A 21,399-nucleotide genomic window follows, 5' to 3' on the forward strand; every position below is an offset into this window, starting at 1 on the left:
TGCGCCCCCCCCCCCTTTACAGGTAGGGGTGGTACTTCTCACTAGCCCCCCCCCCTGTGTACGCCCCTGTTTGCCTCATGCATACTAAAAGACCTTTATACTTCTTCTGCTGATTTTATTTAAAAACTATATAATACTTTTGTCCGTCAAAATATTACTGGATAGGGGACACGAAGGTATTTTTTTTAATCCGTTCACTAACCGTTTAGTTGCATTAAAGTGAAATATATAGGCCTAAAGAGTAAGCGTGCATTTTAACGAACTACTGCACGTCTCTTTCAATTCGCTAAAGAAATTTTCCACTAATCAAACAGAATCCATGGTTCGGATGAGAAAATGAGGAGAATGTGGTTCGGATGAAGAATTGATGTGGCTGACATTCCTCTCCTCGGAGAAATAAGTCCTTATATAACGTCATGAGAGATTTTTAGTATTTAATTAAGAAAAACACGTTTTCATTAAGGCTGTATTAGGCCTAAAAATTACACTTTTTTATTAAGGCTGTATTATGCTTAAAAAATACAAGTTTTTATCAAGGCTGTATTAGGCCTAACAAATACATGTTTTGATTAAGGCTGTATTAGGCTTTAAAAATACATGTTTTTTATTAAGGTTGTATTATGCTTAAAAAATACATGTTTTTATAGGTATTGCTATCAGTTCAGCGTTTTAAAGTTTTTACTACATGTTTTTACTAAGACTGTATTAGGTCTAAAAATACATGTTTTTATTAAGACTGTTTTAGGCCTAAAAAATACATGTTTTTATTAAGACTGTTTATTAGGCCCCTAAAAATACATTTATTTATTAAGTCTGTATTAGGCCTAACAATACATGTGTTTATTAAGTCTGTATTTGGCCTAACAATACATGTGTTTATTAAGTCTGTATTTGGCCTAAAAATACATGTTTTTATTAAGACTGTATTGGGCCTAAAAATACATGTTTTTATTAAGGCTGTATTAGGCCTAACAATACATGTTTTTATTAAGGCTGTACTAGGCCTAGCAATACATGTTTTTATTGAGACTGTATTAGGCCTAACAATACATGTTTTTATTAAGACTGTTTATTAGGCCCCTAAAAATACATGTTTTTATAAAGACTGTATTAGACCTAAAAATACATGTTTTTATTAAGGCTGTACTAGGCTTAACAAATTTCGAAAATTTCCATTAGAAGGACTGGTGTTGTAATTTCAAGTAACTCTCCAAATTGAAACATTTTTCTGATCAATATTGTGGAAGATATCGTCGTTTAAAAAAAATAATTCTTACAATTTTCTTCATTTTTTTCGGCTGTAAGAAGTTACTTTTGTGGAGGAAAGAAAAACAGGAATAACTCCATCATTTTCGCCCAGACAAAGAATTATTGGCACCCTTGTGCATCAGCCATGCTCCTCCTTGAACCTTTCCCAATCATAGATTAAATAAATGGTTTTTTACAAATTTATGTGCATTATGCAACAATCAAACAAATATACTGTTTTCCATTGTTTGTAAAATGATTGGAATTATTATGAATCATAACACATATCTACATGTTTTCGAGAAAATGCAATTAATAAACTTTATTGAAAATACTTTTGATTACGCCATGAACCACCATGAAACACAAAGAAACTCCATATTTTTGTTATGAATAAAATTTTCTCGAAGAAATATAAACATTAAACAAATTCAGCGCTGATCAGGCGGAGTTTTTGTTTATTTCTCACCTCTTGTAACACGCTCACACTTTTTTATAATTTTTTTTTGGTTCCTTGTATCTAAAATGTTTTGGTTCCTGGTGTATCTAAAATGTTTGGTTCCTGGTGTATCTAAAATGTTTTGGTTCCTGATGTATCTAAAATGTTTTGGTTCCTGGTGTATCTAAAATGTTTTGGTTCCTGATGTATCTAAAATGTTTTGGTTCCTGGTGTATCTAAAATGTTTTGGTTCCTGATGTATCTAAAATGTTTTGGTTCCTGGTGTATCTAAAATGTTTTGGTTCCTGATGTTTCTAAAATGTTTTGGTTCCTGGTGTATCTAAAATTTTTTGGTTCCTGGTGTATCTAAAATGTTTTTTGTTCCTGCTGTACAGGGTGTCCCAATAAACATGGAAATTCAGTGACGAATTCGATATCGTCTTTTCAAATTATTCTTTGATTTAGTATAATGATACCTACTGAGAAAGCTGTAATCTGTAAGAGTTTTGTCTGCTTTGTTCACATTTTGACTGCAGACGGTTGTACTTAGTAAAACAAGAAAATTGCAGTAAACAGAGTAAACTTGTCCGTCTTCACTTTTCATCTTGCGGAGACATTACAGTCTTTTACCCTTTTCATAAAATAAACTCTAGCAGATGCATAATAATATTATTGCTTTTGAAATTAGGTATTACAATGCTAATTCATAACAAAGACGATATCGAAGTCGTCACTGAATTCTCATGTTTTTTGGGACTCCTGTTTCTTTTTTTTGATTTTTTTTTTCAAAACTCTTAAAAGTGAAAAACCTTGATTGGATAAAATACATGACAATGATTATTTTAAGGAAAAAGTTAACCGACCCGTGCAATTTTTTTAAGTGAAGGGCTTTTTATAATTGTAAAGAAGTTTTGAAATGAAAATATGGAGATTTCATGCTGCATGCTTCTTTTCTTCTGTCTGGAGGGGGGGGGGGGCAAAAATTGTTATTATGAGGTACGTATGTGTTACAAAGTGTATCTCTCGTTCGTACCGTGTAATAGTCGTGGTCCTTCCCTGTACACCCCCCCCCCTCTTAATTTTTCTAAGAATCAAAATTTCGGGAATCCCCGATCCAAATCTCTACAAGGTGCGTAGTGCGCGTCTATAGCGCGCATTCTGGGAACTCTCGACAACTCGTAATAATGTACGTTATATAGTTCCACTATAATCAGTAATTATAGATAGAAATTTATATTTTCTAGGAATTAGCTCCAGTTAGTATAGCCCCTCCCCCCTTATTCCTAAACTTAAGTACACGGCAAACACGAATATAAGATAATATAAATTTTCTTTATTCCACTTTGTAGAGGTTTTCAAGTTGATTGTAGGTTTGGTTTGAAGGAAAGATTGTTGCATTAAACTTGAATCGGGTTGGAAATATAGTTATAAAGAAAATGATTTAAAAGTTAAGGGGGGAGATGCGACAAAAGAGAACCCCTTTATTTTGCTTACGGGGTTGAGAAAATGTTGAAGGTAAGCAATGTAAATTGTACATTTATGCCTATTTCACATCATGACTATATACAATACGAAAATGTATTTTTGCAATAAAAAAGAGTTGTTACACCCCCCTCCCCATTTTCCTATCAATGATAGACCATAGTGTCGCCCCCCCCCCACACCTTCATGTCAAAAATGATGTGCCAAAATCAGATAGAGTCAGCAGATCGGATTTTTTGCATTTGCAATTACCACACGATACATGCTGCAAATCAACTATGTCGAGTTTTATCATTATCAATTAAGGTTTGGCCTTGGTTTAATTTCAAAAACTAGATAATTTTAAAATTTTTAATTTATCAATATTCTCAACATTGTAAATTCCCCGCCCCCCCCCTCATAATTCTTGTTTACTTGATTGTTGTATTGTAATCTACAAACTAATCATTAAGGCAACTGAAACAAAGATAAAAGCCTAAAAGCTTTATTATGTATCTAATTTCTGATTGATAATTGATCAAATCAATTAATTGCTGAGGAGTAGAAGAAACCTATCTGGTTTAACAGGGCTCAATGAGCTGATAGAGCTAGGATTGCATGATATGTTGTTTCCTGATCACAATGACAGATTGTTCTAGGTTTAATTCAATATTAAAGTGGAGAACAGATAAGATTGACAAGCACTACTGAGGCAAGGGTAAAAAGAACCAAAAAAGCATATTAATTAAGAAAGAAATAATACAATTCAAAGTAAAGAAAATGTAACGAGAAAGGGAGAAAAATACAAGGCACTGCAAACCAAGATGTGCACGCTCTTGAGTATTTTTCCAATTACTCCTTTTAAACTTAAACAAGAAAAAAGCACGTTGCAGTTTGAGAATGTATATGCATAGGGCCACAAATAAGTGTAAGTGACTTGGTGAGGTAAAAACAAAGTCCAAGCCGTTGCGACGCTTTAAAGTCATGAGTTGTCGATATCGATGAAGGAGAAAGTAAGAAAGAAGGAAAAGAAAAAGAAAATATAGATAAGAAGGGTAAAAAAAGAAAACCTGCAGAAGTATGAAAATATAGAGAATTAAGGGAAGAAAAATATTTAAAAGAAGGTGGGGAAGAAAGAGATCAAAGAGGAGGTAGGGAAGAAATAGAATATAAAGAGAAGGTAGGGAAGAAAGAGAATATAAAGAGAAGGTAGGGAAGAAATAGAATATAAAGAGAAGGTAAGGAAGAAAGAGAATATAAAGAGAAGGCAGGGAAGAAGGAGAATATAAAGAGAAGGTAGGGAAGAAAGAGATCAAAGAGGAGGTAGGGAAGAAATAGAATATAAAGAGAAGGTAGGGAAGAAAGAGAACAAAGAGGAGGTAGGGAAGAAATAGAATATAAAGAGAAGGTAGGGAAGAAAGAGAATATAAAGAGAAGGTAGGGAAGAAAGATAATATAAAGAGAAGGTAGGGAAGAAAGAGAATATAAAGAGATGGTAGGGAAGAAAGAGAATATAAAGAGAAGGTAGGGAAGAAAGAGAATAAAAAGAGAAGGTAGGGAAGAAAGAGAAAATAAAGAGAAGGTAGGGAAGAAAGAGAATATAAAGAGAAGGTAGGGAAGAAAGAGAATATAAAGAGAAGGTATGGAAAAAAGAGAATATAAAGAGAAGGTACAGCATAGAAAGAGAATATAAAAAGAAGGTAGGGATGAAAGAGAATATATAGAGAAGGTAGGGTAGAAAGAGAAGAAAAGCAAATATGAATTAAAATGAAATAAAAAAGAAAGAAAGCAGAAACTTGTCAGTATAGTTTTACAGTTAATGAAGCGTATCATGTATAATTTCCCTTACAACCGTTTGGTTCGATATAAAACTGGAATAATCTAGAACTATCCTCCTCCCCACACACATACCATCAAGGACCACAATTACCCCCCCCCCCCCCGCTTTTGTACTTTCCGCTAAACCACAGATTTAGAATAATATTCCAATTCATGCTGCAGTGCTAAAAAACAAAAGTTTAATCGAATCCAATTTTTAAATAAATATCGATTGGATGATGGATATATAGCATTTATACTGAGACCGTATTTAATAAATATGAATGCCTACCTCCGGTTCAAATTTGAATCACCGATACAAATCCTTCATCAATTTTTAATTTTGAATTGCAGGTGGTTCAAATTTGAACCGGCAGTATAGGCGGTTCAGCGACGCTAAAAATGCCGCTACAAATGCTAAATGTTGGTTTTTAAATAGGTTTCTTTCAAACCTTAAAACTTCTAAATCAAGAAACGGATTTTCTAAAATCTTTATTTTTTGCTGGATTAAGGGAACTTTTTTACTTTTGCCCATACTTTCTAAATCATTAACTTAAAGAAGAATTATCTTTAAAGAATTGAAAGATTTAATACAAAGATATGCCAAAACATAGTAAAATTCGCAAATCATCAATTTTGCATGTGATGGTGATTACATTTTTCGATTATTCATATTTTATTTAACTGCACGGCGTGAAGAGCGCAGTTTTTTTATTCTTGAAATTTCGTTGTATTTAAAGAATAAGAAAATAAAGGGTTTGGATATTTCCGATGGCCGGATAAAGGTTGGAACTGGTGAACCGAATGAGCCCAAATGTTGCATGAGTCTAATATGGACCAAATGGTGGATTTTTTTGCTTTTTGGAATTAAAAAATTTCTTAGTTATTAAAATTCTTGTTTTCTTTCTGAAAAAGAGAAAAAACGAAACAAATGAATTATAAAACTAAAGTTTGCGTACAAGTAATATTTTTTATGTTGTTACAAAGCATACACTAAACACTTATACTAATAACTTTTAAATTACTTAATAAATGATATGAGTCTGTTTGAACTGTACAATTGCTGAATTTTATGCTTAGAGAACTAATTAAAGTTTAAAAATCATCTTCCCATTCCAGAGTTTTCTGGTTAATACTGTATATCAATCACAAAATATCATTTTCATCTGGCTTTTTTTTAAAGGCCAATTATGTTTGAAAACCGGGTTATTCGCTAGGCTTCTAACATTATTATGTTTCACTTGCTAATTAAAAAAAATGTTCGAGAAAAAGATTAGATTGGACATAAAATCCATCCTCTTCCAATAACTATATTCAACAGGAAATGCCATCCCTTCCCCCTTCCAGTATTCACCCCGCCCCCCCTTTTTTCCTTGCCTTTGTTGTATACAGTTTTCCTTCCAACTCCACTCTCCAGTCTGGAGTCCTGGAATTTCCGGAGTTTCGGGCGTCATACTTTTCTTTACTCATAACCTGTACGCATTATTAATACCGGGTGATTCACAAAATTTAACTGCAGTGCTCTAATTATAGATCTTTACAACCCTCTGCAAGTTTAAATGGACAATTTCCTTTTAGAAAAAGGAATAGACGAATGTGATATCCTAGCTTTCCTATCTGAAAATAGTTTACTCTTAACTGTGGTAATCTCTACAAAAGTTTCATGTAAATGAAGAGAATTTAAAGAATTGAAAACTTTTCAAAATAGATAAACAATAATGTTTTCTTTATTGTCACTCAGAGGTTTTAATGGTATCCTTGACAATCGGACATTCCAATCTCTAAATAGAAAATTACTTAAAATTATATCGAACTATTCCAAAACAGTCCATTTATTATTTATTATTTGTAATTTTTCTTTTTAAAAGAATTACTTAGATACCAAACAAAAGTATTTCTTTGTTATATATATTTATGTTTCAATGTCTTCAGCAAAATATCATAATGAAAATTATAGATTATGAAACACATATTGTAATTTACGATGTGCGTAATTTTGCGTAGATATGTTTTGTTTATATAGTAGTGACCTCATTTATCAAACATATGCTGCACACTTCCTTATTCACAGTTTATACTCAATATACTCAATATACGAGATGAACTTGAGTTTAATAGGACAGTGCACTTCATTTTACAATTGTATATAGAATACATAATTAAACAAATACACAAGCATCATGCAACTCTGTTTTGATCAGAAAAAAAATATTCTTGTAACTCAAAAAATTATCTTATACAATGGGACACTTGGATTCGCCAAGAAAGGTGTTTTTCATAGATTAGACATTACATAAACAGAACATTTCATAGATTAGACATTACATAGACAGAACATTTCATAGATTGGACATTACATAGACAGAACATTTTATAGATTGGACATTACATATACAGAACATTTCATAGATTAGACATTACATAGACAGAACATTTCATAGATTGGACATTGCATAGACAGAACATTTAATAGATTGGACATTGCATAGACAGAACATTTCATAGATTGGAAATTGTATAGACAGAACATTTTATAGATTGGACATTACATAGACAGAACATTTATAGATTGGACATTACATAGACAGAACATTTTATAGATTGGACATCACATAGACAGAACATTTCATAGATTGATATTACATAGACTGAACATTTCATAGATTGATATTACATAGACAAAACATTTCATAGATTGACATTACATAAACAGAACATTATATAGATTGACATTACAAAGACAGAACATTTAATAGATTGACATTACATAGACAGAACATTTCATAAATTGACTTTACATAGACATAACATGATAGATGTATGTACCTACTTCCATCATCTTCCCACCCAGCACATGTTTCTAACAACATACCTTATTCACTTGCTTACAGAATTGTACGAATTTGCAGCAAACCAGAACTTAGGGATGCACAATTCTTAAAACAAGGAATTTTTTCTTATCAGCAGTGATTACAATTCTTCAATTGTTGACTCTGCTATAGTCCGAGCTAAAGCTATACCTAGAGAAGTTGCTATACAGAAAGTCGAGAAAAAGGAGAAACCAGATCGAGTTATAATAACATTGGAGAACCATGGTCCAGGATCCTTGGATGAAGGAGTTTTTTCAAAATCTTCCTATGGTTAAAGGAGACCTCCTAATCTCAGGGATAAACTTATACGAGCCAGAATTTCAGATCCTCCTAGATTGAGGCCAAAGAGGCTAATACCTGGTATGAAACCTGTTATACAATCCTCTAATACCAACAAAAAGATTGAGATTAATGGAACTTTCAACTGTAAGACCAGAAATGTAGTTTACTGTATTACAGCAGTGTAAACTACAATATATAGGACAGACACCAAGATCTTTAGATGAAAGAGTGAGAGAACATATTGGTTACATTAGAAATCTCCATGCAAACCAGCCTACAGGAGAACATTTTAACCTTCCTGGACATGAACTCTACCATCTAAAAGTTAGCGTTCTAGAGAAGGTTTGGGACCTCGGGAGAAGTTTACTTGAAGTACGAGAATCTAAATACATTAGAGAGTTTATGACTGAACTCAGAGGAATGAACAGAAAAAATAGTTTTTATTAAATTTTAAACTGTAATTCAGTATCTTTTTTAAAAAAAGAGTTGTTTATGTCCAATTCTTTAAAAGGTTTAAATACCCCTCATTAAACAAGCAGTTCCCCCCCCCTCCCCTTCCCCCGATTTACACAAAAGTTCGTTAATTAGTTCGACCCTCACCACTTTATACACATACATCTAAACAGATTGTTTTTAATCTTTGTGACAGAAACAATCTCAAGGAATAATAATTGTCTTAAAACATTTTTTTTTTAAAAGTGAATATTTGCAAATTATCTTTTTTCCATCTGATAATCTGAGTTCGTTTCCCTTATGTTTATTTGACAGACCAAATTTTTATTTTGAATAATATTTTTTGTTTGTTTATTTTCTTGTGATTTTTAACAAACATTTTTTTATATTTTTTTTTTATCGATTTTGATGTCTATTATATCGTTAGAATTGACGAGGGTCAACCCAGACCGAAATATATTTTCAATGAATGTGGAACTAACATCTACTTTTTTACTCTACAGAGGTTTGGTTTCTTTCCCCCAAATTCCTCGTTTATTAAACCCACCCCTCCCCTTTAATAATTTGAATACAATCAATCTTAAAAATCATGTAAATTCTAAATTTTTGAACGTCTTTAAGCGGGGGTGTGGGGGGGGGGTTCGAAAAGAGACAACTGCCCGCATTGAAAAATCAGGAGGGTAGGGTAGAGTGGGTGAAAAGTTGACAACTGTTGTCTTGATCATATAATGGATCATACTTTTTTGGTTAAAATTGTAAGGTTCGTATAGTTTGTATACAATGAGAACCAAGAAAACTATGGTACAGAAAGACAACATTTAAGTACTCTAAAAAATTTTTTCACATGTGTTAAGTTTAAGATTAGTATTTCGCCTTTCAAAATGGAGAGATATTGATAATTAAGTGACAATGATTATAGAAGTTGATTTTATTTCTGTGATTTTGAATTCTTGTAAAATGTTATGCTTTTTCAGCGCCATGTTCAAGCGATTACTTTTGGTTGCTTCAGGATCTATAAATGCAAGAAGTTTTAATGTCATGGATGAGGAAACAAAATGTTTTATGTTTTGATCTTTTTCCAACATCTGAGGGACTGGTAACTTATGTTTGTGAAATGTTTTATCTTAACCTAGACCTTGAACTGGACCCTTTATCCAATATCGAAATAATATAATGGAATATATTGCTGGTTTTGTGTCTAGAAAATGATATAATGGAATATATTGCAGGTTTTGTATCTAGAAAATGATATAATGGAATATTCAAGAAAATGATATAATGGGATATATTGCAGGTTTTGTATCAAGAAAATGATATAATGGAATATATTGCAGGTTTTGTATCAAGAAAATGATATAATGGAATATATTGCAGGTTTTGTGTCAAGAAAATGATATAATGGAATATATTGCTGGTTGTGTATCTAGAAAATGATATAATGGAATATATTGCTCGTTTTGTATCAAGAAAATGATATAATGGAATATATTGCAGGTTTTGTGTCAAGAGAATGATATAATGGAATGTATTGCTGGTTTTGTATCTAGAAAATGATATAATGGAATATATTGCTGGTTTTGTATCAAGAAAATTATATAATGGAATATATTGCAGGTTTTGTATCAAGAAAATGACATAATGGAATATTTTGCTGGCTTTGTATCAAGAAAATGATATAATGGAATATATTGCAGGTTTTGTGTCAAGAAAATGATATAATGGAATATATTGCTGGTTTTGTGTCAAGAAAATGACCAATTCAGTAGCCACAAATGTAAACTGGAATTATATTACAGTGAGAACCAGATAACTATAGAATAGGAAGACGACATTAAGCAATAATTAAGTGTATTTACATAAAGTGATATGGGCCTGTTTGTGCTACACAAATGGTGTGTCTCATGTTAATTGGACTGTATAAAGTCATAAATTAAGTATTAAACACATATATAAATAAATAAACATAGATAGCTTATGTACGCAAAATCACCAAGAATTTTACAGTCCGCGAACTCATACTTCTGGGGGTCAAAGTGTACTTCAATGATAAGCGGGCTGGTTTGGTGTTTTAATGGATTTTATAATAGAGTTTAAAATAACTCCGGGAATGGAACTATTTGAACATCAATATTTCACTGAGCAATTTATCATATTGACGAGAACTGAAGAACTAACTTAAATTTCTCTCTACAGAACTCATGTACACCACAAGTACTCAATGACATAAGAACAGCCAATTTAATAGGAATACATCTCTGTACATTTATATCTTTCAAGATGAAAAATGTCGTCTTATGCGCAATCTATCTTTATCTATGATTAAAGACGTCTTTCTATTCCAGAGTTTTCAGGTTATCACAGTCTTTTCTAAGAAAAATAGGCTGTAAAACAAAATTTGAAAATAGGCTGTAAAACAAAATTTGAAAATAGGCTGTAAAACAAAATTTGAAAATAGACTGTAAAACAAAATTTGAAAATAGACTGTAAAACAAAATTTGAAAATAGACTGTAAAACAAAATTTGAAAATAGACTGTAAAACAAAATTTTAAAGGATTACCTGAAAATAAGATTTTTTAATCGTTATCCCTTTTTTGAATGCTTCTTGTCAACAAACAAATTTTAGGCAAATCATCTATTCCATCTTAAATTGTCCTTCCTATTTTTTAGCCATGATCATAAATATAACCTTGTACGGAAAATAGTCATTTGTTATTTATTTGTCCATTTGAGACACTTTGTTAAACAAAAAAATCAAAAAGTAGCTAAAGAAAATGCGAGAACCAAGTTTAATAAACTTACCCTTTTTTAAAACCAATAAACATTATTTAAATGATTACTGGTTATTTTAAATTTGTAATCTATAGTTATGATGAGACTTTAGAAACGACTGTAGTGAATTTATGCATCTGAATTTTTATATTTATGATTATAAACTGTAAAGTTGTTTCTTTCTTTGTCAAATCATTAAATAAGCCATTACATCCCTATATTTTAGGCAAAATATTTAATTTGAACTTGGAGTCGTCATACTTTAAGAGTTTTCCTTTGAAGGAGTGTATGCAAAAAAGTTTGCAACATGTACGCATTCAGGCAGTGGCTTGAGGGCTTAGGCCACATAGATTCAGCCTCCTTATAAACAGTCTCATCAATTTTAAAGACAGGGCTGACTTTGAAGTGTCGCAACGCCCTAAGCTTAGATTTTATCGCTCTAACTCACTTATGCTTTTCTGTAGCCCTTTACATGTTCATTTTAGCACTGTAAAGCACTTCTTGTTAGATTTGGTTTTTTAGAAGTAATTGGCAAAATTCTCAACGATTTTTGCTAGAGAGCGTGAGACCATTAAATCGCAGTGAGGCAGAATTAGTTGGTGTTTAAGTGCGCGATTTTAGGCCTAAAAGGAGGGCTATGAGAATTTAGGAAAAGTCCGAAAATTTTAACAATCTCTAACCAATATTTTTTAAGTCATGTAAAAAAACTACAGGGGGTGGGGTGTAAAATTGCCCCCCCCCCCCCCCGATCTATTAATGAGAAGGAAAAGTAGCTCACAATTGTGTTGAATATTAAGAATCCAATTTGCTCAATGAGCAATCACCGCCACCTAAACGCGCTCCTCAATTGGTAATCTCCACTACCTCAATTGGTAATTAGACAAAAATAACGTAACATTAAATCGTCAGGGGAATATTCAGGAATTTGTCCAAGGTGGGGCTTACATTTTTTTCTTTTTAAGGGGGGGGCTGAATACGCCTCTGTAAATCTTTTATTTCTCAGAAATAAGACCATATTGACCACTGGTAATGGCCCTTTGGTGTACAATATTGATACTTTCTTTATTGCTCCTCTGTTTCGAAAATAACTACCTATTGGCAAAAAGCCCTAACCTTATATTTGTCAGAACGGGGCTGATTTTGTTATTATTGATCTTATAAAATCATATACATAGAGTAAATTGCGATAAGAAATTTCTTAAATATAAATTCTAACCTTAGTGTGTTTCAATATATGTATGTTTGCACGTTTTAAATACTAATTCATTTAAATGTATTTGTGTTTTTTCGTTAATAAAAGTTTGAAGAAGAAGTTTTTGAAAATATCTTTTAAATGGCCAGCTAGATATTACTTTGGGTGGATCGAGATAATTTTTAGTAAACAGGGAGCCCGAACTTTTATTATCTTAACTCCAATAATGATATGCAGTCATTAAATCAGCGAATTGGATCTAAGATTCGGCTAAAACGAAATATGACTTATTTCTCAGTTTCTGTTGACCATAACCAATCTGAAAACAAATAAAAAATTTAGTTTGTCAATACAAATGCCATGAAACCCCCATAGATTTCGAAAATTTTGTTAAAAATGCATTAAAATTAAAATCTCAGAAAAGAAGATTTTACGATTGAGGAATTGTGGAGATTACCAATTGGGAAGCGCATGCCGCAAAACATGTTTGGGTGGCGAAGATTACTCATTGAGGACTTCTTAACCCCCCCCCCCCCCCCTCCCCAATTGTCGAACTTACACATATGAAACATTCATCTTAAAACTCATGACGCATGTTGTTTATTTTTGTCATGCATGGAGCTGCGTAATAACCTAAATTTACTGCGTCAATTGTATTAAGCAATAGCATACTATTACATATTCTATACAACTACGCATTTGTTTCAGAAACAGGGTGTCCCACGAAACATGACAGTAGCAAGACGACTTGCTTACAATTGAACTTTCTATTCAAACAATTTTCGCATTCAAAATGTGTTTCAAATGTTACTTAATTGAATCAATATATTTTTAAAAAGGGACGGACTTCTTGCCACAAACTCTGATCTTTTGATTCTCTATATCTTTGCAACCCGATATACTAGACCTTTGATATTTCAAACTATGAAATCTGTGAGATCAAATAGTCGGAATTTGAAATATTAAAGGTTTACACCGACAGGTTTGCAATAGAAATTATTTATTAGAAAATTATTTTGTGACAAAAACTGAGTTCCCTTAAGGATTAAAATAGCATAAATATTTTAATGTACAGGGTGTCCCACATCAAATTAGACCGCGTCAATGGGTCTAAATTACGATTTGGGGGACAAATCAGAAAATTTAAAAAGAATGAATCATTTTGAAAAATTTAATAAGGTTAATAGAATTTATTTTTTGCTGAAAATGCTAGATTTTTCGAGTATTATGTGCGTATATTTAGGTGTTAAAGATTGGAGATAATCTAATATGATATGGGACGCTCTGTATGTGCCACAAACTATTTTTGTTATTTCATATTTTCCTATTTTTAGACGTGAACATCAACTCTTCAAACCAAACCGTTCTGAATCAGACTTGATGGAGGGTCCCATGAAATTTAGTCGATAATCTGGGACGTAACTTAGAGCGACTCCCTTTGTAAAAATCCCATAAAGTGTTAGTTTAACATAATTTTAAAGAAAAAGTGACTGTGGATTTCTCCAGACAAGACTTATAATCTTCATCTTTTATATAAAATCCCCAGAATTTCTTCATGTCCCTAGTTTTTATAAATTTTAAATGAAATAATTTCCAAATTTAACAAAGAATAGCTACCAACTTTATTCATGACAAATAGACGAATACAGTATTAATACATAAATCATAAAACCATCTATAAAATAAAACATGTAAATCTTATAAAAAAATTATGTTCAATTGAGGAATGAAAAAATTCCTAAAACGTCACTAAAACAATAAACTGATTTTTCTAATAACAATGTTTACAAACAAAAATGCAATGTCTCTAATTTTGATTATATAATACATCCCTAAAATGCATATGCACAGAATTGTTTCTAGGAACTGGGGGCTTAGGTATTCCAACCATCGTGCATCTTAGATTGTCCTGCAGATCCGGACATCCAAAGTAAGTGTCAAAAAACCATTCAGCAATTTATATATAACCATATTATCCAGGATTTTAAATTTGATTTTAACTTTAACATTGACTCCAACATTAATAGCTTGAATGGCCATCCTAGAGATTCAAAAGAACAAATTGATGAAAAAAATTACAATTTAAATGGTATTTTAGTTTTTTTTTGAGAGGTCTGGCCTCCTTTATGAGCTCCCAGAGTTATCGGAGTTTCCACCAGGGGGCGGAAACGTCATGTGTGTGTGTCTGTACCAAAAGAGTGTGTGTAAGGTTACCGTACCAAAGGTGTGTACTGTAGGTTTATACAGTACGAAAGAATCTCGGTATTTGTTCAGTCTAGGAGAGTACATTTGTTTATTGTTAATTGTTAACTTAAAAATAAGGTTAATATGCATGTAATATATTATTTATACATTTAAGTCGACACTATAAGCCAAATTTTCATGCAAAGAATAAAATTTGATTAAAGTTTACAATAAACTACTCGTTATTCAAGTTTAATTATAATTGACGACATTGTACTCCAATTTCCTTGACTGTAGTCATGTTGTATGTCTGTACCAAAAGAGTGTGTGTAAGGTTACCGTACTGGTCTGCAAAGCAGTGCGACTGGCTTTCTCATGCCAGACCAGCGCCATTTCCTTTCCCGTTATTCCTATTCCCTGGTTTTCACTAGTTTAACTCTCTACAGCTCCCAGAGTTTCCACTAGTTGATCTCTCTAGAGCTTCCAGAGTTTCGACTAGTTGAACTTTCTACAACTCCCGGAGTTGAGCTCTCTATTGCTTCCTATTGGTGGTGACCTGAACGCCTACACTAGAGAGTAGTTCCTCCTGATGATAAGCCTTGAATAAAAACAGATGAAAATAATCCAGAAATAAAGCATGGGTCAGCTTGTGTTTACCTTCATATGATAATCTAGGTTGTAAACTTCCTTTTTGCAGATTAAACATTCAGTTTTTAGCTGTATACCTTGGTGAACTCTCTACAATAAAACTAGTGTAAATTATGGTAAATTAGCTTAATTTTGAAGCCTCATTTTTCATTGAAATGGCCTCAGAAAAACGAGTAACCCGGCCCACCAGCACCCCATTAGATATTAAAACCACCAATGAGTAAAATGTTTGATTCTGTAATTGAAACTTTTGAATTCTGGAGGTTATTTCTGGCAACATTGAGGTATCTCATGTGTATTTATTATTTCTTACCTTAATATGAATACCAAGATTAAAACTGTTTGTACATCTATAAACACATTCTGCACACTGGAAGTCTTTGGTTTTCAGATGTACGCCATTTATGTGTCGTTTTAAATGGTAGGACATTGTAAATGTTTTGTCACATTGATCACATTGGAATAATCGCCTCTCTGCTTCTGATATAGTGCAATAACCAATCTTCATGTGTCGATTCAAATCTTTCACAGTTTTGTTGCATAGCTCACATACACCAGGCTAAAATAATAAGATTTAATTTAATGCTGCTTTTCAAATGTTAAGTTAATATGAGTTTCAATATATAAAATGGTAATTTCGTTGGTCTGTGTCTTTATTCGTCCGATCATAACTCAGGAACCCCTGTACAGATTTGCCTCAATTTTGATTGGGGAACTCGGGAGGCCCACGGGAAAGTTCTTAGCTTGCTTTAAGGATTTTAAGTTGAGTGGGTCGACTTTAAAAGCGAAAATATAGTTTCCTGGTAAACTCGCTCAAGTTCAGTTAAAGGACGGTTCGGTAACTTTTAGTAACTTTTTTAAATATAAAGTAGAAATCTCTGTTTGTGTATATGTCCGATCATAACTCATGAACCTCTTGGCTGATTTGCAACAAATTCTGATTAAAAAACTTGGTTTGACCACAGGAATGTTGTTGGTTTAATTTAAAAATTCTATGTTGAGTGGAATGACGATTTCAAGGAAAATTAAGTTTTCGTGCAAAGCTGGGTTCCCGAAATTGTTTGTGATAGTTTTACATCAAATGTTGGAAATTCCAATGATGAGTGTGGTGAGGGGGGGTGTTACCTTGCTATGGACCCTTCTGAAATGAGTGCTCACAGATCCGCTGATTGTTGATGTAAAATTACAAGCAGAACATTTCTTTGCTTCTCTTTCAGTGTGAACTAAACAAATAAAATATATCAAATATTTCTTTTTTTTAGTCAAGATAAGCCAGCACTTAAGTTCTTAACATATATTTTTTGATGGAAAGGTTTTTTTAAACAAAATTTGATGAAAAGGACCAACGGTATTTTCCATTCTAGTCTTTATCTTATTATTTTATGATAAAAATATCTTTATCCCTATTTTAAAATGTATTACTTAAATTACTTCATGCAACGGCATTTTGGGAAAGAAACTCGCGCATTTGAGAAATGACAAGTTGTGAATAGTAATGATGTAAACTTCTTATGGGTTGAGTCCTTAGAATTACATTTAGAAACTGCCTTTCTTGTATTTTGTAAATTTGAGACAAAGAATGTGATAAAGGTTTACCTGCGTAAATATGAGGTTGTAAAAACTTATAAGTTTTACCACAGTAAGGACACACTTCACCAGGGATCTTTTTGTTACAAAATTTTTGATGTCGCTTCACCCGGATCTCGTCTCTAAATAAGTTGGCTTAGTTTTGTTCTTTTGTTATTTAGATCTACATAAAAAAGTACTACTTTCAGGGACTGCAAACACAGTTTCAAGTTATGGTTCAATTCACAATGGTTTCAATAATCCTTCATCTAGCTACAAGGAGGAACATATTCTCGTTTTTCTAGCCAGAAAACCGTTAAATTCTGACAACTTCATTTTCTCTCTCCAATCGGTCAAATTAATTTAAGACAGAAATATTGGGATAACTTCATTATTTTTGTTCAAACAAAGGTTTAAAAGGTACTTAAGGTAAATCAGACATGCTATGGAAGATAACTCCCCTACAAACACAAAGCAGAGTTAAATCCGGATAAAAACCGATTATTTTTAAACCAGAAACCGGATAAAAACCGCGTACTAAAAACGTTTTTAAGACGGTTTTACAGAGTGTTTTAAGACATCAAAAACAGGGTTTTAACGGTTTAAAATCTTTTTTTTTTGGAATAAAGTTGAGTTAAAATCATATTTTAACGGTGCTATGGAAGATAATTCAGAACTACGTCTACAGTCCCTTTACTACTCAGAACTACGTCAACAGTCCCTTTACTACTCAGAACTACGTCTACAGACCCTTTACAACTCAGAACTACGTCTACAGACCCTTTACTACTCAGAACTAAGTCTACAGACCTTTTACTACTCAGAACTACGTCTACAGTCCCTTTACTACTCAGAACTACGTCTACAAACCCTTTACTACTCAGAACTACGTCTACAGTCCCTTTACTACTCAGAACTACGTCAACAGTCCCTTTACTACTCAGAAGTACGTCTACAGTCCCTTTACTACTCAGGACTACGTCTACAGTCCCTTTACTGTTCAGAACTACGTCAACAGTCCCTTTACTACTCAGGACCACGTCAACAGTCCCTTTACTATTCAGAACTACGTCTACAGACCCTTTACTACTCAGAACTACGTCTACAGACCCTTTACTATTCAGAACTAAGTCTACAGACCCTTTACTACTCAGAACTACGTCTACAGACCCTTTACTATTTAGAACTACTCTACAGACCCTTTACTACTCAGAACTATGTCTACAGTCCCTTTACTACTCAGAACTACGTCTACAGTCCCTTTACTACTCAGGACTTTTTCATAAAAAAAATTAAGATATATCTTTCAAAAAAGCTTTGGACATTTTTCATTTAAATATAACATATTTGTTTAATTTTAAAAACGTTTGATGAAATATATAATTATACAAAAAATGTCAGAAAACTATACCGGAATTTCTTTTTGCAAATATTACATGAAGCCATGGCATGTGTTTCCATGTGTTCAACGTGTTTAATGAATCCAGTGCTGACAACTCCACAATCAGTACAGAGTATAGAAGCGGGGGGTTCCTCGCTGTGCTCGCGTTTTATGTGATTCATAATTATCTTCCAGGAGTTCTTACTAAATCCGACAACAGCTCAATATCCCTTCAGAAAATTTTGACAATAAATGTTTAATAATAATAATAATTACCATTTAACCATTATTCCATGAAAATTATCCTTATTAAGCTGTCAAAATTGTTATAATAGCCGAACAAATTAAACTTTGTTCTGCAAAGGGACCGTGGAGGGTTTTATTTTTTCAGAAATAGTAGCTTAGTCCTAAAACCATTTCTTGATTGATTCACCTAACAAAATTGTGAGATCTTACATAATGACCCCAGATTATTGAAGAAAATGTATAAATAAGCGAAACACCACGATTTTTTATAGCATTTCTAAAGGTTCAGAATTTAATTTTTTCATTTGCGCAAAGATCTGAGCTGTGTTCCTGACGGGACAATGGGGGCAAGTAAACTTTGACCCATTGCATTTATCAAGATGTTTACTCATTGAACCTTTATTCTCCAGTACAATCTTCTTTAAACAGTTAGGGCACTCAACTCTAAACAAACATTATAGTATCATATTCTCAATTACAATCTTCTTCAAACAGTTAGGGCAATCTATTCTAAACATTACATATATCATTAATATCATCATTAACAATCAACTAACAGACAAAGTTCCATGATCTATAGGTTACAATACAAAGAAAACAAGATTGAGCTCCACCACTTGCAATGGTAACTATAAATGGTTCAGATTTGGCCTGATTTTTTAAAGAATTCAGCGTGTATGGTAGAAATGCATGAATACTGAAAAAAAGTGCTATAATACCATAGTACAATCATCAATTGAATTTGTGATGGCAGTTTTTCAAATTAATTTAAGTTCGATACTTTTTCTTTTTCTTCTTTTTCTTGGTATCTCCTGGAGGGGTAAAGGATGTTTCTTCATAATCAGGATCCGGTTCAATAATATTTCCTTTTAAATCCTTCTCTTCCGCCAGGTCCTCCACCTCCTCCTCCTCCATGTCGTTGTCCTCCTTAAGGTCAAAGAGGTCCCCCAGGTCCCCAACAATCTCACCATCTTCATCAAGTTCATCCTCTCTTACTACATCATTATCTAGAAAATCAAAATAGAGAACATATAAATATATACATAATACAAAAACAATACATACTAGGTTGGGAACTCAGCTCACTCTAAAACAACTTTATCTATAAAATTCAACCAAGTTGACTTACAAACTTTTAAAACAAGCTTAAAACATTTCCCTTGTTCCCCAAATCGGTCCAGAGGTTCAAACAGACAAGTATAGATTACTCCTTAATTCACATAGAAGCATAAATAAATTAATAGATAAATAAATAAAATGGTCAACCATCATCCCGAAGGAGTCAGGGTTATATAAAACACAACCTTTCCATACATTTTTTTGATAAACCGTACCTTAAATTAATTACAAAGTAATTGTTTGCATTCGAATAGATCGAGATAGTATTAAATACTTATATTATGCATTTTTCACAGAATTTATGTATTTTTTCTGTAAAAAGTAAGATTAATTTCTTATTGTTACCTTTTTTAAGTTCAAATATTGGATCTGAGGTTACTTCCTTCTTATGTTTTCTCTCCAAGCATTCAAGTATATTTCTCTCAGCCTGAACAACAGAATATGCTTGGAGTGGAAGGATAAATCTACCGGGTGGGTGGGGGGGAACTTATCCCCCTTTTCCTTTTTTATAAGATTTGGTGAGCAGAGAAAACAAGAAATATTCTTTTTAAGTTTTTTTAGGAAGCTTTTCAATAACTAAAGCTATGCTAGAGAAGAAGATAACTGTTATTTTTTCAACCCAAAAAGCTCAAAACCAACTTTAATGTATAGTTCTGAACGAAAATAAGTCAGGGCCAGAAGTCAAAAGAACAAAAACTGTATGAGAAAGAGCTGACCTCTTTAAAATAATCCTGATCCGTCCATTTTGTTTTCCCCTGGTTTATTTCCTGTAGGATATTACAGTGCAGTTTGTACAGAAGAGAGAAATCATCAAATCTAAAATAATTTTATGTTTAAATAAAACTTCCAAACATGTAATGTTTCATAGATGGATTAAAAATTCTTAAAATTACAAATTGAGTAATAGATGTTTAATTCTAAAAGTTTTAAAAATATTTTGGGAAGAATTGTACAGAATAAAAAAAATATTTTGGAAAGAATTGTACAAAATAAAAAAAATATAATTTTTGTTGTCTTCTTTTTCTTTTCTTTTAAATAAAAATATTATAATTTGTCTCACCTTGACTGAAGGTGAACCAGGAAGGAGAGGTGTTGGATCTTACTCTTACTAGGCTTAGGAAACTTAGAGAACTCAAGCGACAAAATTATCTCCCTTATCAATCAATCAATCAATCAATCAATCAATCAATCAATCAATCATTCATTCATTCATTCAACCGACCAACCAACCAACCACCCCCCAGCCCACCCACCAACTCACACACCCACCCACCCAAATAATTTAAACGTGATAGTATCAAAAGAAAATTTTGTGACGTACCTAAGAGTACCAGCAACAAAGGGAGCAAAGGGTAACTCCTCCGGTGTATAATGTTTTCCGGTCAAACTGGTATCTATGTATTCGCTAGGTATGTACACTATATTTCTCTCCATCTGTATATATTCAAATCTGAAATAAAATATTAACAAAAATAATAAATGAAGGAAATCTATAGTTTTACTCAAATAAAATATAAAAAATTTATGACAAAGTTTATTATAAACAGTTTTCTGTTTTTAACAAAACAAAAAGGTGGCAAAAATTAATAGCCAAGAGACAGCAGAAGTTGTTTAAATGATCCTACAATTCTAAATTCAGGACGGAAACCTTAAAAACTTTGTCTGGTCAAGAATAAATTAAATATTTTTTCCTAGAAAACTGATTAATCATATTGTGGTTTC

The 21,399-nt window shown here is 32.4% G+C and overlaps 1 protein-coding gene across 1 annotated transcript; it reads right to left on the reverse strand.

Annotated features, from left to right (window-relative positions):
• Positions 1-15,060: 15,060 nt before the first annotated feature.
• Positions 15,061-21,398, reverse strand: LOC111700410 (zinc finger protein 425). The gene is made up of 12 exons (XM_023471337.1): positions 20,999-21,398; positions 20,738-20,830; positions 20,394-20,493; positions 20,023-20,104; positions 19,340-19,565; positions 18,889-19,002; positions 18,343-18,516; positions 16,962-17,074; positions 16,491-16,588; positions 15,679-15,924; positions 15,375-15,455; positions 15,061-15,315 (listed from the first exon to the last, which is right to left on the reverse strand). Exons 1-12 carry the CDS (start codon positions 21,109-21,111, stop codon positions 15,250-15,252), a joined length of 1,506 nt encoding a protein of 501 aa, XP_023327105.1. The 5' UTR covers positions 21,112-21,398; the 3' UTR covers positions 15,061-15,249.
• Between the last annotated feature and the right edge of the window lies 1 nt (position 21,399).

This window comes from Eurytemora carolleeae, unplaced genomic scaffold, assembly GCF_000591075.1.
Source record: "Eurytemora carolleeae unplaced genomic scaffold, Eaff_2.0 scaffold101, whole genome shotgun sequence".
NCBI lineage: Eukaryota > Metazoa > Arthropoda > Copepoda > Calanoida > Temoridae > Eurytemora > Eurytemora carolleeae.